The following is a 21,796-nucleotide window of genomic DNA, read 5'->3' on the forward strand; positions in this document are numbered from 1 at the left end:
GCAGTAACAGGACAAGGGAGAATGGCTTTAAACTGTCAGAGGGGAGATTTAGATTAAACATTAGGAAGAAATTCTTCCCTGTGAAGGTGGTGAAGCTCTGGCACAGGTTGCACAGAGAAGCTGTGGCTGCCCCATTCCTGGCAGTGTTCAAGGCCAGGCTGGACAGGGCTTGGAGCAACCTGGTCTAGCGGAAGGTGTCCCTGCCTGTGGCAGGGGGCTGGAACTGGGTGAGCTTTAAGGTCCCTTTCAACCCAAACCATTCTATGATTCTATGATACATACTGGAACCATCTCCACCTGCTTTGCAGAGGCCGTGTTCTGGGGCATGGCAACTGGAACAACCTCCCAACCCTGCAAGCATTACTGCAACATGTAGATTTGAGGCAGAGAGCAAGAGCAGCATGCAGCAGATTTACTACTGCCCCCTCTATATATCATACAATCACATGTGAAATAAAGCAGTGAGTTATGAAGCAGGACATTAACTCTACACGCCCACTATAAACTTCTGAAAGAAATCTGCTGTAGCGTCACAGGAAATCCAACTATACCCACAGGAGTTGGCTGAGAAATATACTGACATTGTTTTATCCAGAGTTACTTTTACAGTGACAACTGATGATGGAGACTTCCCTGACTAAAATAAACTGAGAAAGAAAAGGAAACTCCAGCAAGCAGTAACTAAACTGTGTTTTGTGTTCATAATGTCTCATAAATGAAAATAGAAACTTGACATTTAAAAACAAAAGTATAAATTAAGCACTTCAGCCCTTTTAAATGTTCAGTCACTGGCAATCAGAATAAACCTTAGCTTTGGACTTGCAAATCACTTCTAATATTGACAACAAAGAAAAAGCAGCAGTTTTAGGAAAAACAAACAAACAAAACCTATGCAAATTCCATTGCTTGCCCATACTTCATTGCTGTGTGGTACTACTGCAACTCAGTAAAAGAGCAATATTTCTTTTTGCTTAAATCAGCATAAATTAAATCATGTTACCAGAAACAGCCCATTAATAACACTATATTAATGAGAGAAACACACTGTCTTGATACCACAGTCCTTTAAAATGTACTCAAAAAGAAGTTTCCTCTGCAAGGAAACTCAGGTAAAGCAGCTTCCACATTTTACAGCCCAGGCAGCCATAGAGCAGAGGCTGCAGCCCAAGGCAGAGACGGGAAAGGAAAAAAGTACTTCATGAAGCACTTGCTCTATGCAGTGTTAAGCCCTGCTGTCTGGCAAAGCATGTTGTTTGTACAGCCTTCAGGAGCTCAGCTCTCCGGGAAGTTCTGGGAGCTCCTGACTCAGAGGAGTCAGAGACTCACAGGATTGAATTGTTGGGTTGAAAACTGGGTGCACAAGACTGCTCCCACCCAAAGAGACTGGGATCTCATGGAGCAGGGGGGCACATCATGACTCTCTTGCTCTTTGCTTAGGTGACCATGGCTGGTCCCACCTCTCCACCCTCCCTCAATTTCCTCACCTATAAAATGGAGGTGATGAAACAGTGCTTTTCGCTAAAGAGTGGCGTTCAAAACCGGGAAGGGTTGACTGCTCTTTGAGATGTACAGATGTCATAACTCAGCTCTGACTTGCTCACTCCCATGTTCTTAGAAAAATAATGTGTCATAACCCATAAAACAATGAGTCATAACCCAGCTCTAACTTGTTTACTCCATTGCTCATAGCAAAATAATGCAAGGAAGACTGATGCTTACAGGGAAGGAATTTAAGCAGTATAGTATAGTGTTCCCCTCTCCTGTATTTTTATTGTAACATAACAACAGGTATTTTAATAAGCCTTTATTACAATAGAGCAAGGCTTTACTGTGGTTCAGCAGCTCAAATTTTACTCAAGCTTTTGTCAGCATTTGGACACCCTTTAATCTTTTAAATTATTACGTCTTACACATATAAAAACCCATAAAACATAACAACATTCCAGCTTACATTCTCTATGACAAACGTCCATTCTTTGTCTTCAAATTCTTCAGCATGGGGATCCTAGAAAAACAAACCAGAGAACTTAAGTCTAAAAGTAATCCAGGGTGCAAGAAACTGCAACTCAGCCAAGACTTTCATATACTCATAAAAATATTTTTGCCCACTGAAGATGACAGAGGGAATTATTTTAGTTAGGATGTAGGCTTCAATGGATGTCAATAAGATGACGAACAAGCTGCAGTAAAACTGCCAGTGAGGATTTAATAACACTCCTCCAGATACAAACATGAAGCTGATTCTGATAAAGGTTTGTGATTCTGTTTCTTTTCACCCAAGAGCAAGAAAAAAAAATCCCAAAACATGAATCTCTCAAATTCTTAAGTCCCACCTCCCAAAAACCACAACAAATCTACATCTTGCTGGTATGAGAAGGCATACATCAACCACAGCATAACCCCCACCTCCACATGCCCAGGCTTCATCAGCACAAGTAGAGATCCAAAAGTCAAAGCTTCAGCATAGCACTTCATTTGACTGCAGATTTCTTAAATACCTATCATCCTTACTTTACAACATTTCTGTTGTATCGCACGTGAGGAGCTTTTTTACCAACAGGAAGATAAATAACAATGAGGTTCATATATTTGGCATTTGTTTCCAATTTAATGAGCTTTCAATCTGCTGGTGTGGTCTGTATTGTCTGAAATTAAGGTAACAGTGGAGACATTAAGTCATTCTTTTCATGCCTGTATCAAGGATCCCACTTAAAATACATCAATTTATCATCCAATCCTAGTTCTGAGCAACTGTTATAAAATAACTTCTACTCCTCTTGCAAAACAGCTTCTCACACTAAGAGAATGTGGCTTTAGGCTTTCTTCAGACACGAAGCCTAATTTTACTATACCTCAATTTTATCCCATTATTTCCAGTTATAGGAAACCACTCCATTACTCCTTTGCCTCTGATGCTTAGCATGCTTTACACATATGCACATAAATGCCACTTCCCCATAATCAGCATTTACCATCATTATGTATAACACCCCTCAGCACCTGCAGTTTTCTTGCTATTATTTGGAGCCTGCTCCCGATACCACACCAAGCAATGAAACAATCCCATTTTGCTGCTGTAAATTAACAAAATGGATCAAGATATTTTACTTCTACTTTCTCTCCATTTGTACCATTTTTCCTTTCTTTCCAGACTGCTACAAGCCTCATATTCAATCTTTTCAACACACATTACCTTAGCCTTTGCTTTAACCATTGTTACTGCATTTAGTTTTCCTTGAAGTCACACACACACAGAGTCAGTGTATCACTGTACTACAGATGGTTCTTTTAACTAGTTCTCATCAAATGCACAAAAGATTTTTGTAACAAGCTTACAATAAAATAGTAAAAATAGTAATTTTCTTATTTTTCCAGCACACAAAAAACTTGAAAAACATGCTCTTAAATAAACCTCACATTTAAATGAACTACTGTAACATTTCTAGGAGGATATTAGAGAGGTGATTGAGATCAGACATTAGGAAGTTCTTCCCTGCGAGAGTGGTGAGGCCCTGGCACCGACTGCCCAGAGAAGCTGTGGCTGCCCCATCCCTGGCAGTGTTCAAGGCCAAGTTGGACAGGGCTTGGAGCAACCTGGTCTAGTGGAAGGTGTCCCTGCCTGTAGCAGGGGGCTGGAACTGGATGAGCTTTAAGGTCTCTTCCAACCCAAACCATTCTGTGATTCTATGATATCATCCTCTCCCCTCCATTGCAGTCGTTTCTACAAAGTCCTGCAAAGGGGGTTCACTGCTTTGCATACCCCTTGTAAAACACTGGCTCTCCTTGCATGAGGAGTCCTGCTGGGCTTCAGCACGCTCACAGAAGAAATTCAGCACCACATCGTACTGCCGGTACCATTATTACCTAAAGTATTTAATAGCTATAACCACAAGCATCATATGCAATATGTGTTTTAAAATGCATTACTCCAACAACAGGATGTTTCAATGAAAAAAATAGAAGATACTTCTAAAAACTTGTCAAAACTGATGTGGTTTGATATATAAATCTTTCTAATTAAAAAAAAAGTAGAATAATTTAAATACTGTACATGAGTGTAAGAACTATATTGTACCACTAGCCATAAAGACAGATGGGCAAGTAGATACATACGAAATTACATGACTGACTATTTCCATGCTCCAACTAATGCACTTCTAATATCAGGTTATTATGTACTGATCGCAATAATCAGGTTCATGGAGTTCTGTATTACACAGATAACATGCACGATACCTGCTGGTTTGCTGCATCCTGTATAAATTCCAAAGATATAATCCAGCTATTAAATTCTTATCACTTTCAAGAGTTAACCTGGGGCATTACCTTTTTGTTTAATTGCTTCCTTTGACACATCATAAAATGACATGATGAGATTTAATAGAATCATTAATCACTTTGTATTTTAATAAATCACTCCATAGTAAGTGACTAAACTCTTACATATTTCACTCTGCTCAGTTTTTTTCATAACTCCACCAAAAGCTTAAAGCAAGCTTGCAGGCTGACATCAAACTGCAAAGTCAGGGCCCAGTATTTTATCCCATGTAACAAATAAATCAATTGCTGTTTCATTTATGCAAGGCAATAATCTATAAAGAAAAACAAAGCTCCTCTGTCAATGGCAACAAAATTGATTCACATCTCTAAAGGCCACAGAATCAGGTACTCTGCTGAGTATTTCTGACAATCTGAGACAACAAATTCTGCTCTCTGCAAAGGTAACTATACGGGGTGGGTGCATTGGCTGTGGCCAGTGGTACAAGGCTCAATAAGGCAAAGTGCTGGGTCCTGCCTTGGGCCATAACAACCCCATGCCACACTCCAGGCTTGGGGAAGAGTGCCTGAAAACCTGCTCAGCAGAAAAGGACCTGGGGGTGCTGACTGATAGTGGCTGAACGTGAGCCAGCTTGTGCCCAGGCAGCTGACAAGGCCAACAGCATCCTGGCCTGTATCAGCAATAGTCTGGCAGCAGGGCCAGGGCAGTGATCATCCCCCTGTACTGGTGAGGCTGCACCTTGAATCCTGTGTTCAGTTCTGGGCCCCTCACTACCACAGAGACATTGAGGTGCTGGAGCGGGGCCAGAAAAGGCGAATGAAGCTGGTGAAGGGTCTGGAGCACAAATGTGATGGGGAACAGCTGAGGGACCTGGGGGTGTTTAGTCTTGAGAAGAGAAGGCTCAGGGGGGACCTTATTGCTCTCTACAACTGCCTGACAGAGGATAGCGCCAGGAGGTGGCTGATGTCTTCACCCAAGCAATAAGCAACAGGACAAGAGGTAACAGCCTCAAGCTGTGCCAGGGGAGGTTTAGACTGGATATTAGAACAATTTCTTCACAGAGAGTGTGGTCAGGCATTGGAATAGGCTGCCCAGGGAAGTGGTAGAATCATTGTTCCTGGAAGCACCATCGTTCCTGGAAGCAATGGTTCAAAAACCATGGGGATGAGGCGCTCAGTGACACGGTTTAGTGGTGGGCTTAGCAGTCCTGAGGTAATGGTTGGACTTCATGATCTTAAAGGTCTTATTCAACCTAGTTGATTCTATGAAAATAATATTGCATAATGAAAAGACTTCTTAATATTCAACAATTTAGCGTGCACTTTAAAACAAGTTTTGAACACTGTTGAAAAATAAATGCCAGTGTATTGCCCCTAAACTCCCTGCCAACCACCCGGGATAACCAATAATTCAAATCTTCAAGGATTTCCCTAATGAACAGCCTTACCATGAGTTCAAAGGGCATGGAATATCCTAAGATATTAACACTTCATACTTTGCATATATAAGATAGTTCAGATTTAAAGACAAATCCAGATCACTATTCTTTTTAAAGCCACATTTCTTGTTAGTCTTCAAATGCATCTAGAAACAGAAAAGCCCAAATAAGCTTATGCATATAAGCCTCATCATTTCCTTGCAACAGACACGTAAGTGGCTTCACTATTCTCACTAAAACGCTTTTAATGGAAGCCCAGGGAGCAGCATGCACAGTCCTATTTCTAGCCAGCTTATAACTGTATTATGCAGTCAGCATTAACAGGTATTTATATGATTATAGTTACAACGCAGTTTCTATTGCAACCACCATTTCACCCTTTAGGCTAACATTTCCATGGGTGGTCTCCATAAAAAGTGATGTGTCTGTAAATGTGGCTAATCTTTCATCTATTTTGGATTTGAAGAGGGTAAATACCAGTAAAAAAACAAACCACATAACAATATATACTTCCCTCACTGGGTAACCCATATCCTCCATTAATCTCCCATAAAAGTCATGAGATGAATTGAATACACCTGACTACTCTTTAGAGAAAAAAAATGCCATCACAAAGAATGACAACCCTAGGAGTAATGGTTAGAGCAACCTTTGAAATTTTCACTGTATGAAAGCCCTCCCTGATAACACAGCACCCAAAACTTCACCACACCTGCAAGCAGATACAAGTAAACACTGAAAATGCACTGCTGGAAACACCTGAAGACAAGAGTTATAAACAGACCTCCTTCCCATCGTCCTTCCTGAAAGCAAATGATAATGAAAATTGCCTTAAAAGCTCAAGGAACAAACTGCCTCCAGTATTTTTCTAAGTATTTTGTCTCACACCTTGCTGTAACACAAACGGATTTGGCAAGACCCATTTTTTCCTGATAACACCCATTTTCTTTACCAACATACCACAGATGCAGAACTACTACAATCGATCCAATAGTCATTATGGTTTTACCTTGACTTGGAAACTGTATTTGGACAAATGGACTGAAGAGTTTGTTGTTCCTCCTCATTTTATTGTGTAAAAAGAATCATCATTCCTAATATTAAGAGATGGGCCCCACTTTCCTATTTCTCTTTCCATAAGCATTTGTCTCTCAGTATAACACTCCTTTTCAGTATCTCTAAGTTTTAGAGCCTTCTTTCCCTGTCTCCATCCTGCTTGTTCTTTTCTTTTGTTCTGGTAAGATATCTTAGTGTTCAAAAGTAACATTCAGGTGAGAAACCAATAGCAGGGAACTGTGCAAAGCACAGGCCATCATCTTATAGTTCTACAGTGAGATCCCTAGATAATAATTTCTCCAAATCTCAAGATCAGTGGAGCACTTTGGTCTGACAGTAAAAGCTGAGCCAGTCTCACACTGCCCTAGCGACTGCGGTAGCTGCTTCTCTAGAAATATGCTAGAGCCCTCAACAAGCTCAGTCCTACAAACCTTTCTCTGCAGTCCCACTCATCAGCTTCTTCCTGTGACCCTAACCACATGCCTGAAAACAGACAACTCTTCTGGGCTCAGCAAAGGGAAAACCAACAAGGAATGTGTCTCTTAACTTTTTCCGTTCTCTGCTAATCAGTCCATCATCAGCCCATTCCACAAAGAGCTCTGTCAAACACTAGATCCTATCTGCAGTGTATAAGGTGTTTTCAGAAAACTGAAGACAGGTAAGCCTTCTCCAGTAGCTTAGGTTATCTTCAGAGTTATTTGTGTATGTCTTGTAACAGGAATGAAAGACATATCAGCAAACAAGGCACTGCCCCATCTCCTCATTAGCAGCCAGAGAGACTGGGGAAGATCTTCAGACTGTTAGCCCCTTCCTCCTTTCCTTCCACATGCCTCCTCCCTAAGCTTTTCTGTCTTTTGAAGCTTGCCTTTCAATTAGATCACTTCATACCAGCCTTAATCTTCAGTCTTTCTTCTTGGGGAATAACTACTTAGGGGCTGTCATATTGAATCAGATCAAATGATGACAGGGTCTGTGATCTTCCTCTATCAGTGACCTATAGCAGATGCTCTGAGTACTCCAGCATCTGTCCTCAGCTTTTGTATCTGGCTGTTTGAAGCTGCAGAAGACTCAAAATTTGACCCAATTCTTGTTGCTTTCAATGCTGTTTACAGAAGTCTGATTAGTCTATAAAATCATATACAGCTCTGATCAGCTTTTGTTGAGCTTCCGGAAATCAGGCAGCTCTGAGCAGAGTGCCAAAGCTGTGCCTGTACATCACCACACCACGCTCAACAGCTCACAATTCCCTGCGAAGCCTCTGGGCTAGAAAGGATTGACTTTTTTCCTTTTTTAAATATATTTTTTACAATTAGTCCCCACACTAATAGTGAACATTTAATTTGTAGTGTGCAAACATGCTCACTTCCATGAGCTTTTGATTTTTATATGCGACACACAACATTGTCTTCTCTACAGGGCTGTTTCTCCCTCCTATACAATCAATATTCTCCATAGTGTCCAGTCAAGCCGCTAGCCTCTCCTAAACTGAAACAAGTAAGTTCTGAACCTTGATTTGCTCTTTGCTGTGGGAAATTGCTTTACTGAAGGTTTTTTTCCTTCTCTAAGACACGATATTGGCTCTGCTGCAGTGTTCCTGCTAGTGCATTATAAAATCAGCATATGATTGACTCAGGCTTTCAAGAAAGATAATATTGGATTTATTCTGAGAGATATATGTAGGGATGGGAATACTTTCAGCAATACAACTCTCTTTTTATCATCTGTTTTTTTCTTATTTTACTCCATTTTTTGTGTGCTTAGAAAGCTATGCCTTTTAAAAATATCTTTTACAAACTTGGGAAAGAACAGCTGGAAATCTTCCCTGTTGTTGCAATAGTACATTAGTGTGATAAACAGTGTCTATTACTGACAAAATGAGTGGGTTTTGTAATCCAATGAAGCAAAGTGCATGCTTACTCCAGAAGAAGAAAGAGTTTTGCTTGGGAAGTTCAATTTGTGTTTAAGCTAGAAAATAATGATGTTGCTACTTATTTCCTCACAGGAGAACTGATGTTCACTTCACTAAAAGCACTGGGCTTGCCTGGCAGTAAAAACTTCTCTCGGTTGTTAGAGGTATGTGTACAGAAAGCCATGGAAAAGTATACAAGCTTTCATACATGATGGCTAAACCTTGCTAATGCAAAAAAATTAACTTCTGGAGTGCAACCATGGAAACAACAAAAAATGGGAATTCAGCCTCGTTTTCTGGCATCTGTGGATCTTTCCACGAAAGCACTACAAATCATGGACTTAAAATGAACAATAGGTTTGTTGCTTCACATTGTTTCTTTCTCCACATTTTGGTTGAAAAACCCACAGCATAACCAAAAGCCAACATAGAGCATGGCAAAGGAAGGACTTAAAACTTTGGGAACAGATGGAACTTTTTGTTATTAGCACTTCAGCTGTCTGGATGGGCAGGAGCTAGAGCTAGTCAAGGGAAGCTGAATCAATACATCCATTTGATGCTTTTCCCCACATGACTCCAGAGCATTATGAAATCTTACCAGCAGCCCATTATGAAGTGAAATGAAACAAAAAGTTTTATTTGAAATTACTTTTCTAAATGAAGGTTATAGTCTCATCAATACTTAGCTCTGCCTGCCTAAGAATAACAAATACACTGTTGGAAACAAGCTAACACCCAAAATAGGGATGTGCAGATAAGACAAAATATCTTGTCTGTTGACTGATCACAGGCACTTTGCTAGCCAGCTCTCAAGTGTCCAGGGTGACTACTGGAGAGGATATTCTTAACATTCTCATCAGCACTTGAAACCTCGACTTATCTCCTAATCCCGCCAGCAACACATTTCAACAGCCACTTACGAATGCACAGCCACTACTGTGTGAATCATTTCCCAAAACACGTAGCTGTCTATTCTGGAGTCTGCTCTTTCCCTTTCCTGCACTTCTATTTCAAACAGCACTGCTGCCCTAATTTGTTATCTGTGATTGCTACAAAGCTCTGTCAGAGCAAGCTGCTCCCATCAGTGGGCTCTGCCAGTGTGGACACGGAGTCAGCAGCTTCCCTTAGCTTCTCGGGTTGTAATGAAAGAGGACAAGTACTGTTTGTTAAACAACATGCCCATGCTAAGTGTGCTTACTGCAAAGTGCCAGATACCCAACAGTCACTCTCCTTTGCATATCAGTGGCTTCTAAAAAGACTTTGACAGAACTGCAAGATGAGCAGCAGTCTTTGTCTTACCTTTACTGCTTTCAGTGTTTTCAACTCCTTCCTTCCAGAGGAAGGAACAACATAAATACCTGACTTGTAAGTCAGCTCCCAAAAAGGCTGCTGGAGGGTGCTATTACATACTTCCCTTCCCACTACTCCAGCAATGACTAGCCAACGCAACAGCTGTGCAAAAACCAGCTAGTTCTTTTTGACCAACTTTGCCCAGAACATACCAGCTACAGAAGTGCCAGCTCTCTGGGTGTTAGGACATACCCCACTCTACAGCTTGAGTGCTGCTGTAGCACTGAGCCAACACCATATTCTGCCTGTGATCATGTATCACTCAGCTCATTTATCCAGCACACTGCTGGTCTCAGAGATAGAGCACTGCTGGTACATTACCTAGCTTGCTTAAAAAGCACTGCTCCGTACTACACCTGCATATCCTCACAGAGATAAAGCGGGTTTGGCCACTTACAGGCCTTCATGATGAGGAGCCAGAGGATCAATTAGAACAGATTTACATTAAAAGCTGCCTGACCACATGATGCCTCTTTGTGCGATCCCAGTGCTTTGATTCTAACACCCAATGCTCACTCCCCCAGAGATCAGTATGTACCACTGCCAGAAGGCACAGCCACAGGGTGGTCATTCATGCTCCTACCAGACCAACCCTTGCAATGGGCAGGCTCATTTTTGGGAAGAGAAGTCCAATGAACACATCCGCCTGCAGGGTAAAACAAAGCTTACAGCAATACCAAGCACCAGCTCCAGAGGCCCTTCCCTCATCTCACTATATAGTCCTAGCCCTGAGTCTCAGTGGCACAACTGTAAGATTGTCATGCTGTGCTACTCAACCCAACCCTGAAGTGGTGCAGGTAGGAATAAAAAGGTAGTGTGAGGCGGCAGGAGAAGGCTGAGAGACACTTTTACTCCAAGACCACAAGGCTGCACCCAAAAAACCCAATTTCTCCTTCCTCAGGTAACATGTTATCACATACACAAGAACTGTGCGCATTTCTGCTTCACTTTAAATGTTCCAAATATCGAGCAACATTTACTGCATTACATAACCATATTCATATTATACAGACAGGCAGCAGAGTCACATAATTGTGCTAAAGTTCTTAATTCAAGCAGAGGCACTCAAAGCATGCCAAGGCAAACAATTTTTGCTAGTGAACTTTTGAACTTCAGTCGAAGACTATGTATCTACTAAGAGGAGACACAAGTTTATGACAGTTAGCATCACTGCCAACCTGGGACATTTCTATTCATTGGTGATCCCAAGGGGAAAAGAAAAAAGTAAGAAAAAAAAAAAAGAGAGAGAAACTCCTTTTTTAGGCTTAATGAGCCAAGTAATAAATTCACATTCTAAAGCTAATCAGAAGCCACTTCCAAGCAGTGGCTCAGGGAAGTCCTCAAGACAAAGAAATTAGAAAAGAAGTACGTTACTATTGCCCTCAGCTGTAAAGGGAGCAGTTATAAATAACAACCACCAGAGTGTACCTGGAGACACCAGAGCAAAGAACAGGAACAAACTAACGGCATGAAAATCCCAGAAATCTTCAGCCTCCAGGGCAGCCTCCTACACTGTCACACATGCAAAGCTGCATTGTTATCTTTCTGCAGAAAAGGCTTTGCCCAATGATATCTGGGAAATAAGTTCTAGCATAACCATCAGTTTCTCCTCCTGCTTCACAGCCACACAAAAAGCTTCTTTTTTAATACAAAAAATCCAGCTCCTAAAAAAAATTCCCGTAAAATTTCATAGTTCTCTGTACTACTCCAGTACCCTGCATTCACTCATTTGTGTGGCATACTAAATACTGTGAAATTGAGAGCTGGATTCTGTTTCCTAGTCAATAGCGTAAGAAATAGGGTCACTGCACTGCACCTGAACAAGGAAGTCTAGAAATGACTGTGTTGTGACAACTTCTGGCGGACAGTATTTAAAGAAAACCAACCAGACTAACCCATGCCAAGCCCTTACACATGTACTACGTGCGCAGTTACGCATGTTCTAAATTCTATGCCAGTGACTCGCCATAATCAGCTCAATGGGATATTTCAGTGCGTTAACTAAACTACAAAAGTAAGCTCTGGCAGCGAACAAACCATCCTTCTCTCCCAGATTTAAGCTGAGGACATAAGGTTGCGCAGTTGATGACTTAAACCCAGAAAGATTAGGCCTTGCCATTATAATCTGACATTTCCAAATAGCATTTTCCTATGCTGTTTATGAAATAGAAAAGATTTTGCTTTAAAACCCCCATACCTTGAAGAGCGTCACAGTAATTTCAACGTTCTCAGGAACGGGCCATACCACCACCCCGCGGTACGGGTTCTTGATTCCAGGCTGCCAGCTGTGAGCCTGAAGGAAGAAGAGAAACAGTTATCTTAAAGCCATTATAAAAGTGCTGATTCAATTCCCACAGGACCCAGTGCATGTAAGTAGAAATAATATGTCACTGACTCCGAAAAGGCTGTGTTCCAAAATGTATGACTCTACTGAGGACCATAAAGGACATCATTAAGAATGACAGTAAGAAAACTCAGATCACTAACGGGCTTGGCCGGATTTTTTTCCAGTGATTTAAAGCTGTTTCTCACAAAGTCCTAAATTCTGGTTTTGTGAGTACATAGAACAGGTCAGGGCACTCAGAGCCTTGCAAAAAAAATGAGGCCATAAAGCCAGATATTCTGCAGCAAGCGAAGTTTTATTTTGGTTTTACCCAGATGAAGGAATGCTTTTATTTAAAGAGCGAATGAGTACAGCACTTAGTGCAGGCTTAACATTTACACCTAAATAAAGCAAAAAGACAGCTTTACTTAAGAAAAAGAAAACTGAAAACAATGATTTATAATGCATATTAAAAGCTATTAAAACTTTGACATTCTTAAGGATTGATATGTTATGGTACCTACACCTAAAAAAAGCTAATGAAAACAACAGCTGGACTGAGAACTTGTCTGCCTTTCAGTATCAATTTGGATTCATGTATAGTCTTCACTTACATTTTAACATTTAGTGCTAGAAAAAGAACCAAAACATGCGAGCATTTCTGTTTCAGAATAAGCATACTTTTTTCCAAGCTCAACTTAATGTATTTTGTGATGCCATGAAACAAATGACGGAGGGATGCTGATGCTCAAGTACTGCTGAGGAGCAGCGGCACTATTAGAAATCTGTGGAATTTTTACCAGAAAAGAACATACAATCTATTTCCTGTTACCTGAAGCCAATTAACTTGGGTTTTGTTTTGTGTTTTTCTTTTCTATTTTTAATCCTACAGCATCATTCATTGCAGTTTTATCCTCCTTACAACACTTGGAACTTTAGCTTAAGAGTGCTTACTAGACTAAATTTTTGCTTATTAAGATTAGTAGGACTTGTGCCTCAGGTTCTCAGGCACCCTCAGGTAACCTGAGCAACTTTAAACATGACTTTTCTACACCAAAGTGGGAGACAAAGGTGGTGAAACAGTCGGATTCACAGAGAGGCAAAAATTCTCTGCTGCTGGGTACTATAACCAGTGTGTGCTCCAGATGCCAGGTTCATATGTGACAGCCCCACCATATGTGGCAGCTGCTTCACAAGCCCTCCTGCATTTACAGCTGGACTTCCACTGGAGTGTTCGGCATCACAGGTACCATCAGTGTACTCACTCTTCCTCTAGTCCCTCAATTCTCACAGAGCAGGGGTCTGCAGATTAACTGCAGGTGACAATAACCACTAAGGCAGCAAGGACAAGGAGAGGAAGGACAAAAGGAGAGACAGGAGCTGGGAAGAGATGTGAAGCTGAGGAATGGGGAAGCAGCTGACAGAATCCAGCATGCACAGCCACTAGAGAAGAGAGCCCTACCTGTCTCCACAGCTACAGGTACACAGCGCACACATTTCCATCCCCTTATTTTTACTGTCTTGCTGTACATTGCCAGCTCTGCTGTGGTTTTATCACAAGTCTTTCCATCTTTGCTGCACTGATTAAAACTCCAGCTCCCTAAGACGCCTAGTTAGATTAGAATTTTCAGTAAGTCTCTATGCTTTGTGCTTGCAGAGTAAACTTTAATAACATGACTTGAGGCATCTGAAGAAAGGAATTTTAAAAATGGCAACATGAAAGAACCCAACTTCTACTATTTTGAACTCCGCAAATTTCAGCCTAATCTCATTACTCTAAAGCAGGCCTGGATGTATTTCTGAATAGCTGAGCAAACAACACTGTTCATAGCTTTACTCCGCAAGCGTATTTCATGAGAAAAAGATGTTTTGTGAGCAGCAACACACACACCACAGCAGTTGTACCCCTACCACAGCCACTCAGGCATCTCCCTTTCACGGGACCCGCAATTCCCAGGATTGTTCTCAGCTTGCCTGAACAATATTCAGCAGGCATAAGGCAGAGATCAGAGCCAGCCTGTCCTCATGTTGCACCCTGTAGGATAAATCAACTTCTCCTCTGTAGGAGCACTCCATCCTCTTTCCAAATACCAATTTTCACAAATAGTTAATAGGAGCTCATGGCGTGTCTGGAACTGCATTTTCCTGCTGCTTTTGACCAATCCTGACAAATATGTCAGACTTTTGATGTCCAAGGTCCAGGCACTGACAGGCTGCTCAGCCGAGGATCGCTTGTTCCATTTTTAAATAAAAACCAGAAAATCAGCATTCACTGGTGCAGGCAACGCTTTACTTCAAGTCCTTGATCAGCATTGCTTCCCACCAGGAAAGTTCGTGAAACACAATAAACACACACATGGATATATATGTTTTTCTGTCACTGAAAGCGATAACCAGCAGGCAAGCCCTAGCTAGTGAGCTTTCAAAGCAAAGCTGTTCTGAATGTTATTAAGTCCACCTTTGGCTTTGAAAAAATAAACACTGTAGCACACAAACAGCATGACAGAAAAAGGTAACATCAGAAGGAGAAAGGGAAAGGGGAAAGCAAAGGGAGGAAAACACAGAGGAAGAGCTAACAACAACAACAATTTAAAATTAACATCGAAAATGTTATTCTAACACATATTTCCCATGTCAGTGACCTCTGTGCTGCAGTTTCTTGAAGTTACATCTGGCCTATGTTAAAAAACCTTTTCAGCTTCCAAACTATAAGCCTGGTCCTTGATGTGTGATCTGTCAGGCCACTTCCGCAAAGCAGAATTCCTAACACTTCCAGACAGGGGACTGCTGTCAAGGCTCAGTCAGTCAATGTATTAAGGTGAAGCACTGCATCCGTGAAGTACGTTTCCACCCTAATCCTCACCTCTAACTTGATTTCCCCTTGGGTTGTGCCTTCTAGACCCACTTTTTTCTCATCTCCTATTATCCTTCACTAGCCGTGTCCATTGTTTCTGAAGCTAAGGCAACAGAAGTGGCTAAGCAGAAGTGACCTCCACCAGCAGCAGGTTCCTCAATCACAGCCCTCCCTTTGCCAGACTTATCTGATGTATCCAAGGGACAAGAGCTATGGCCTGGAAAAAGAAGCAGGAATGCTCTGTTGCATTTCAAGGAGAAAGGCAACTCCTCTCCTCCCTGCCAGTGGAAAATGACAGGACACAGCATAGCATGAAAGTCCTTTTAAATCAGGAAACAGGAGCTACAGGAGGGGTTGCTGAAATACCCTATAAATAGAGTAGGGCTGTGAATGACATTGTCCAACCTACAGCATTGCTCTGGCACAAAACTGAGGACTGTTTAAGAAAGGACGTGGAAGTGAGCCTACAGATTCACATGGGCGCTTCAAGCTACCCAGTTTTGAGATGTTTCCCCAGGTTTCTCTCTAAAATAACAGCAGTTACAATCCCATACAGCCAGCTTTGCAATGTACCGGACAACATCACTGTACGTGATGTTGTGAACATCATAACTGTTCTGCTGGCTTGAAATGGAAAGACACCTCTGCAGTTTTGGCCTCTGGTTTCAATGAGAAGGGAAGAGTCTTTAAAAATAGATCAGAATCAGCAACTTACAGGGGCCAGATAATCAAAATGTTCAGAGCTCCATATTATAAAGCACATAGAACACACCAAAGGGCTTACAAACTGTACCCCAAATTACTGAGACACTCCTGAAAGTACCAAATCTGTTGTCAAGCAGCCTTCAATAAATAGTCAATAACTTCAAACACAAAGACAGCACTCTGATAGTTGTCTCCATTCCCAATATTTGGTACTGCTTAAGCTATTATCAGCAAGGTCAGTCTTTCCACTCTTGCCAAGTGTCCACTTCTTGCTTGTACGAAACAGCAGAGTCTCTCACACCTTTCACCTCATGCATGGTCTAGACAAACTCAAGTCTTGTTCTCCAGTACTTTCTGCTGGAAAGCACAAGAGTGGCCTTAATTTTATGAGTGGCTTAATCGTGGAAGTAACATTTCCCAGCCCTGCTGAAACTCTTGTACTAAACTATCTAGTTCAACTGATGGCAATACATTGATTGAATAGAAGATGAGACTAGCTCACTTGAGGGCTGCCTTTTGTGCACCACTTTTCCTTATAATTACCCACCAGGGGCTGACCTTGACCTTATGAAATTGCCTCCCACTCTGCAGGCAAATTTGGTCTCCAAAATACAAATAACATTTCTGCAGAACTTGGAACACAGCAGGCAATTTGTAAAAACTGTTATTTTTGAAGCACTCTCCTCCAATCTAAAAAGCCTCAGTTACTATCAATTCTCTGCAATATAAAGTGTATAAACATTTGTAAAACCAGTGTCAGACAAGGAGTTTTTTGGGTAGAAAACCCAACTAAATCTACATCAGATTTTTTTTAGCCAGTTCCTGGGGAAGGTGAAAAACAACAAAACATGAAAGAGGCTGAACATAAACCTTCCCTTACAGTCACTGCTCAACTATCTAGGTAATAGCATATAAACAAAGTGATCTTTTAAATCTGAATAAAACCGGATAAAGTTGAAGACAGTCCCAAACCACAAATTTTGATTCCAAACATGAAGTTAATAAATGTCATCACCAGCTGCTCATCACTTCATGCAGAAGAAAATAACGCAGATGCAGGCAAATCAGCTAACCATAGTACATTATGGAAGTCACTTTCCCAGCCCCTGTATGTGTGGGATTTCATGACCTGGCACATGTGCCATTTCTATCATGACCAACTCACACTTTCTTGTCTCTACAAAAATCTTTCCTGACTCATCAAAACTAATATACCACATTATTTCCAGAGCCTGTCCTTACAGATGCTTTATGTTACCCATCTGCTTTCTCCCTTCTTCACTACCAACTCGTCTCATCCTGCCTCTGTTGTGCAGGATAATTGCATGCTACTGTCCTATAAGATCTTAGAGCTGACCATAATATTTTAAGCCTGCTGCAAATTATGGAACAGTTTATACTTACGAATCAAAACACGTTCCTGTAGCCAAGCCCTCAATACTGTTTTTTTTTAAAAGCAAGAGTCAGAAACAGACCTACCATTGCTCCCCACCTGCAGCCCCAGGAGTGGCTTTAATGGGAGCCAGTGAGCTGCTGCTCCTTTTCTTTCCCTGATAAAACTCTTGCCAAGTGCCTATGATCAGACCAGCTCTGCTACTTGTCTGTGACAGGCTTCTCAGGGCACAGGAACCAAGCAGGAGCTTGACTGGTTCCAATAGCACCTAGGGCTGCTTATCTTGTAAGAATAATCCCTCTTCTTCAGCGCTATCCAGACAGAACACAGACAGGAAGAGGAAAGAAATAATGAATATTTTCCTTGAAGAGGAGGAGCTGACCTTAAGCAGGCAGATCTTTCATCTGGTGCCTCCATGCCAGCAGCATGGCTTGTGAAGACCAAGCACTGATCCAGTGTGCTCTATGTGACGAGTCCCACCAAAACCATATATTCTCTGGGGGCAGCCAGAGATCAGTATGATCCCACTGCTAACAGACCTACTGGAAAAGCTATGGATTAGGAAAAGCTGCTAATTCCCCCCCACCAAAGGAAACTTCAACTGGCAGTTTGTGGATGGCTTCTTGTTCTTCCTCTGTATCATAGCTCAGCATCACAAAGGGAGGAGACAAATTAAAGACCATACTCCAGACTACAGCTGCATCCCCATGATACTCTTGAAATCGCTGCGGTTTGCCCTCCAATTAAGAGAGGCTGGGCACCAGAATAACACTCCTGTCGCACTCCCACCCTGGGATGCAGTCCAAAGAAGGAAGTTCAAAGCCCTGGAAACACCAGGCAGCCTTTGTTCAACCCACTGATGTCAGTGTCCCTTGAGAGGAGGGACAAGGAAACTAGCAGATTCCCACAGGTCTTCCTTTGAACGTCTTCAATTCATCAGCATGCACGTGTTACAACTAGAACTAAGCATCCATGTATTACTGCTGAAAAACTACAGAAAGCCCGATAAGCTTGGCAAATGAGCAAAAACTCATCTTCACTAAGAAACAGATTCTCTAGCACTGGGATAGCTGTTCAAGCTTAATTTCACACATACACATTCAGGATATATTCCTTAAATGTATGATTCATGCTGTTTCTTTCACCAAACTTTGCCTTATTCAGAGTCCACAACAGGTGATGCTCAGATGAAGAGCTACCTCCCCTTCTCACCAAGCCCTTCCTGGCCTTACCTATTGGGCTTCTTATTTAAAACAAACACACACCCCAACAAGACCCTGAATGCAGTGTATTCAGTGGGGTGTATTTTTCTCATGGTTTTCTAGGACATCCACCACCGTACACCTCAAAATGTCACAAAAACTTAACTTTATGGGGTGCCTGTAAAAAGGAAAGATATTATAGTCCCAAATTTCCAAGCCCTGAAAGAACAGCTGATTTCCACTGATTTGGTATGGTCTGCTTAAATCACAAATGACTTAACTTTATAGGGATTAAGCATGAAATCTTCTGTTTTGTCTTCCAAAGCAGACTTTTTCACTTTAGCTGTTAATGGCTGCTCAACACTGATGCAAATCAGATCCCATGACCCAGACACCCACAAAATAGAGACACATCAAATCTGGCTTTAGTACTCTATCCAGCCTCAGCCAGGAACTTTGTAGATGACAATGGGACAAAACTGAACTCCCCAAGGCAGCATTTAACTATGTAACAGTGAGACAGTCTTTTCTGTTCATGCTGTATATATATACCTTCTTTAACAAACACCCTCCAGCTTCATTGATTAAGCAGTTCCACTCCCCACTCAGTCCTCAAGCTCTCCCTTACCACTGTCTGCTGGCAGCAATGCTGTAAAAATCTAGCTGTAAGTGCCTCATTGAAAACTATAACATCTGCCCAAAATGGTACAAACTAACCATCAGAATGACTCATCCTGATTTTGACCACTTACATTTGCAACCCAATATAATTTAGTTACTTTACCAACAAAGTGAGAAGCTCCGAGAGTGCCATTACAGAACTGTGCTGGTCCCAGGCAGCCACCAGCACATCAGAACCACAACATGCCTCTGTAACCCCAGTCATTGAAGAAGCTGGTAATGACAGGCAAGCCAATGAAGTAGCCAGAAGAGGCAACAGACTGCCAAGGACAGCAACATATGTGACCCAACTGCTGCTTTATTCATGGTATGTCCTTGAAAAAAAGCTGGGCATGCTGCTGTGGACAAGGGATCCTTTTCACTCCCCGTCCCCGTTTCTCTTGAAGCTGCTCTTACTGTTAAAGTCCTATCCCTGTTCCCACTATTGTCCCTTCTCTGTGTTTAAACAGTTTTTGATAAACTTGCAGCAGAAGTGCTGAAATCACAGGCAAGGCACCTTCTTTCAGCTTTGATACAAAAAGGATCTTTGAAGAATAATTCTGTCAGGCTCTCAGAAGCAAGTGCAAATTTAATTCTTCAGAGGTGTATTATTCAACCATATGCCTGTATGTGTTCACAGGAAGAGCAGAAAGTACCTCCTTGACATCACGGCAACATCTCTTCAAATTGAAATTTCTTAGTTCAAAGCCTAGGAACGCGAGAGCATCTCAGTGAAATGAAGGTAAACATATTTACAACACGTTTTTCCCTTCTTCTACATTAGAACAAAGGCATTCCTCCCTCACTGAAGAAATGAAAGGGCAAATCCAAAATCCCAGGGCCTGAAAACCTGTGGCCAACATGCCAGTGTGACAAGCTACCAAAGAGGAAAAGTTAAGCAAGTCCACTGCTACAAGCTCCACCTTCAGCCCCACATATCCAACTTCGAAGACAGACAATGGCTCCAGAAAACAGATGATTTGCCCCCTCCCCAAGCTGAAAGTTCATTTTGGCTCTAGGATTGCTCACTAGTTCTGTCAAATATAACAGGATCGCAAATCACCATCTTCTGCAAACCCCTGACACAACAATACCCAACATACAGAGCCATTGTGTCTTGACACCCCTCTCAAAAAGCATCAAAATCAGACTTGCCCAGAGACGGGAGATCCCAGATTAGAGCTGTAACTTAAACCCACATTAAGGCCAGTAACTACTGGATACATTTATGGTCCTGAATCCATCCATCAGACTGCCATTTAGACGCTCTTCCTAAATGGTTATTGCTTTTCATTTTCAACACTGTAACTTAACATATCTACAGCTCCTATCCTACGGTTTCCCATCACTAAAACATTTAGATTGGTGCCCATGTTGTCTCCCATTATTTCTTCTAATTAAGGAACAACTGTAGTTTACTTGGAAAGAAAGTACGTGGGCCAGAAGACATACAAGAATTAGAGAGAACCACAAACATCAGGGCTGCAAAGGACATCAAGAACTCAGCTATCATCTCAATGGTTTAAAGTTATATTAGTTAAGCAGGCCAGCCCCAGCATATGTCCATAGCACCATCATACCATCTTCCAAGTTGCACCACATTTTTGATTAATGTATCTCTTGTACTTTCCCAGTACAAGACAGCTACTGCAAAGAGTCCAGCCAAGGGCCATGAAAATGTTTAAGGGACTGGGTCACCTCTCATAGGAGAAAAAGCTGAGAGAGCTGGGACTGTTTGGCCTGGAGATGAGAAGGCTCAGGGGAAGGGGGATCTTATTAATGTATATAAATGCCTGAAGGGAGGTTTGCAAAGATGACAGAGCCAGGATCTTCTCAGTGATGCCCAGCAACAGGGCAGTGAGCACAAAGTAAATCAGGAGGCTCGCTTTGAACATCAGGAACATTTTCTCACAATGAGGATGACCAAGTACTGGTAAATGTTGCCCTGAGTGTTGAGTCTCCCATGTGGAGATATTCAAAAGCTCTCTGGACACAGTCCTGGGCAACAAACCACCTCTAGGTGGCCCTGCTTGAGAAGGTGTGTTGGACCAGATGTCCTCCAGCAGTCTCTTCCAACGTCAATAATCCTTTGAGTCTGTGAGCTATCTGTAAGGGACATCCTCTGTTATCCACAGTGACCTTAAAGTTCAGAAATCATAACCTCTGAAGAAGTCTTTACAACATATTTACAGTAAGATAAGACCTCATCTCTCTCCTCTTCTCAAAGAAGCTGAAAACCATTAATGTTTTGTACTCACTGAGCCCAGTGTCCATAAAAAATAAAACAAAAGGAAATATTCATTGATTTGCTTCCAACAAAGCAATTAGATGAAAGAAATAGATTGAATAAAGTATTTTACTGGCAGGATGACTAACAGATCAAGAACACTTATTGATCTTCAGTCTTATACCCAAACAGCTCAAATTGTACCAACTACCTAAGCTTTAAAATTAACTCTATCCTCTGCCCTCACCTTAGGACCACTCAGCCTCTTTCACAGAGCTTTCATGGAATCTTACTAAGCATGAATTAATTAGTTAACAAAAGACTTTGGAGTTTCAGGTAAATGTGCCAGTTTATGCAAGAGTTGCTTCTACGGGCTGGTGATCAAAAGAGAGGACACTCA

The 21,796-nt window shown here is 41.7% G+C and overlaps 1 protein-coding gene across 11 annotated transcripts in view; it reads right to left on the reverse strand.

Moving 5' to 3' along the window:
* Positions 1-21,796, reverse strand: part of EHBP1 (EH domain binding protein 1) — a 228,173-nt gene that overhangs the window by 170,802 nt on the left and 35,575 nt on the right. For all 11 annotated transcript variants that reach the window (XM_062614292.1, XM_062614298.1, XM_062614297.1 and 8 more), the window contains 2 exons: positions 12,230-12,325; positions 1,952-2,005 (listed from right to left, as the gene is read on the reverse strand). In XM_062614292.1, the coding sequence (XP_062470276.1) occupies positions 1,952-2,005; positions 12,230-12,325 (150 nt within the window). The remainder of the gene's footprint in view (positions 1-1,951; positions 2,006-12,229; positions 12,326-21,796) is intronic.

The sequence above is a fragment of the Pezoporus occidentalis genome, unplaced genomic scaffold, assembly GCF_034315485.1.
Source record: "Pezoporus occidentalis ecotype Australia unplaced genomic scaffold, CSIRO_AGI_Poc_V1 ctg175, whole genome shotgun sequence".
NCBI classification, from domain to species: domain Eukaryota; kingdom Metazoa; phylum Chordata; class Aves; order Psittaciformes; family Psittacidae; genus Pezoporus; species Pezoporus occidentalis.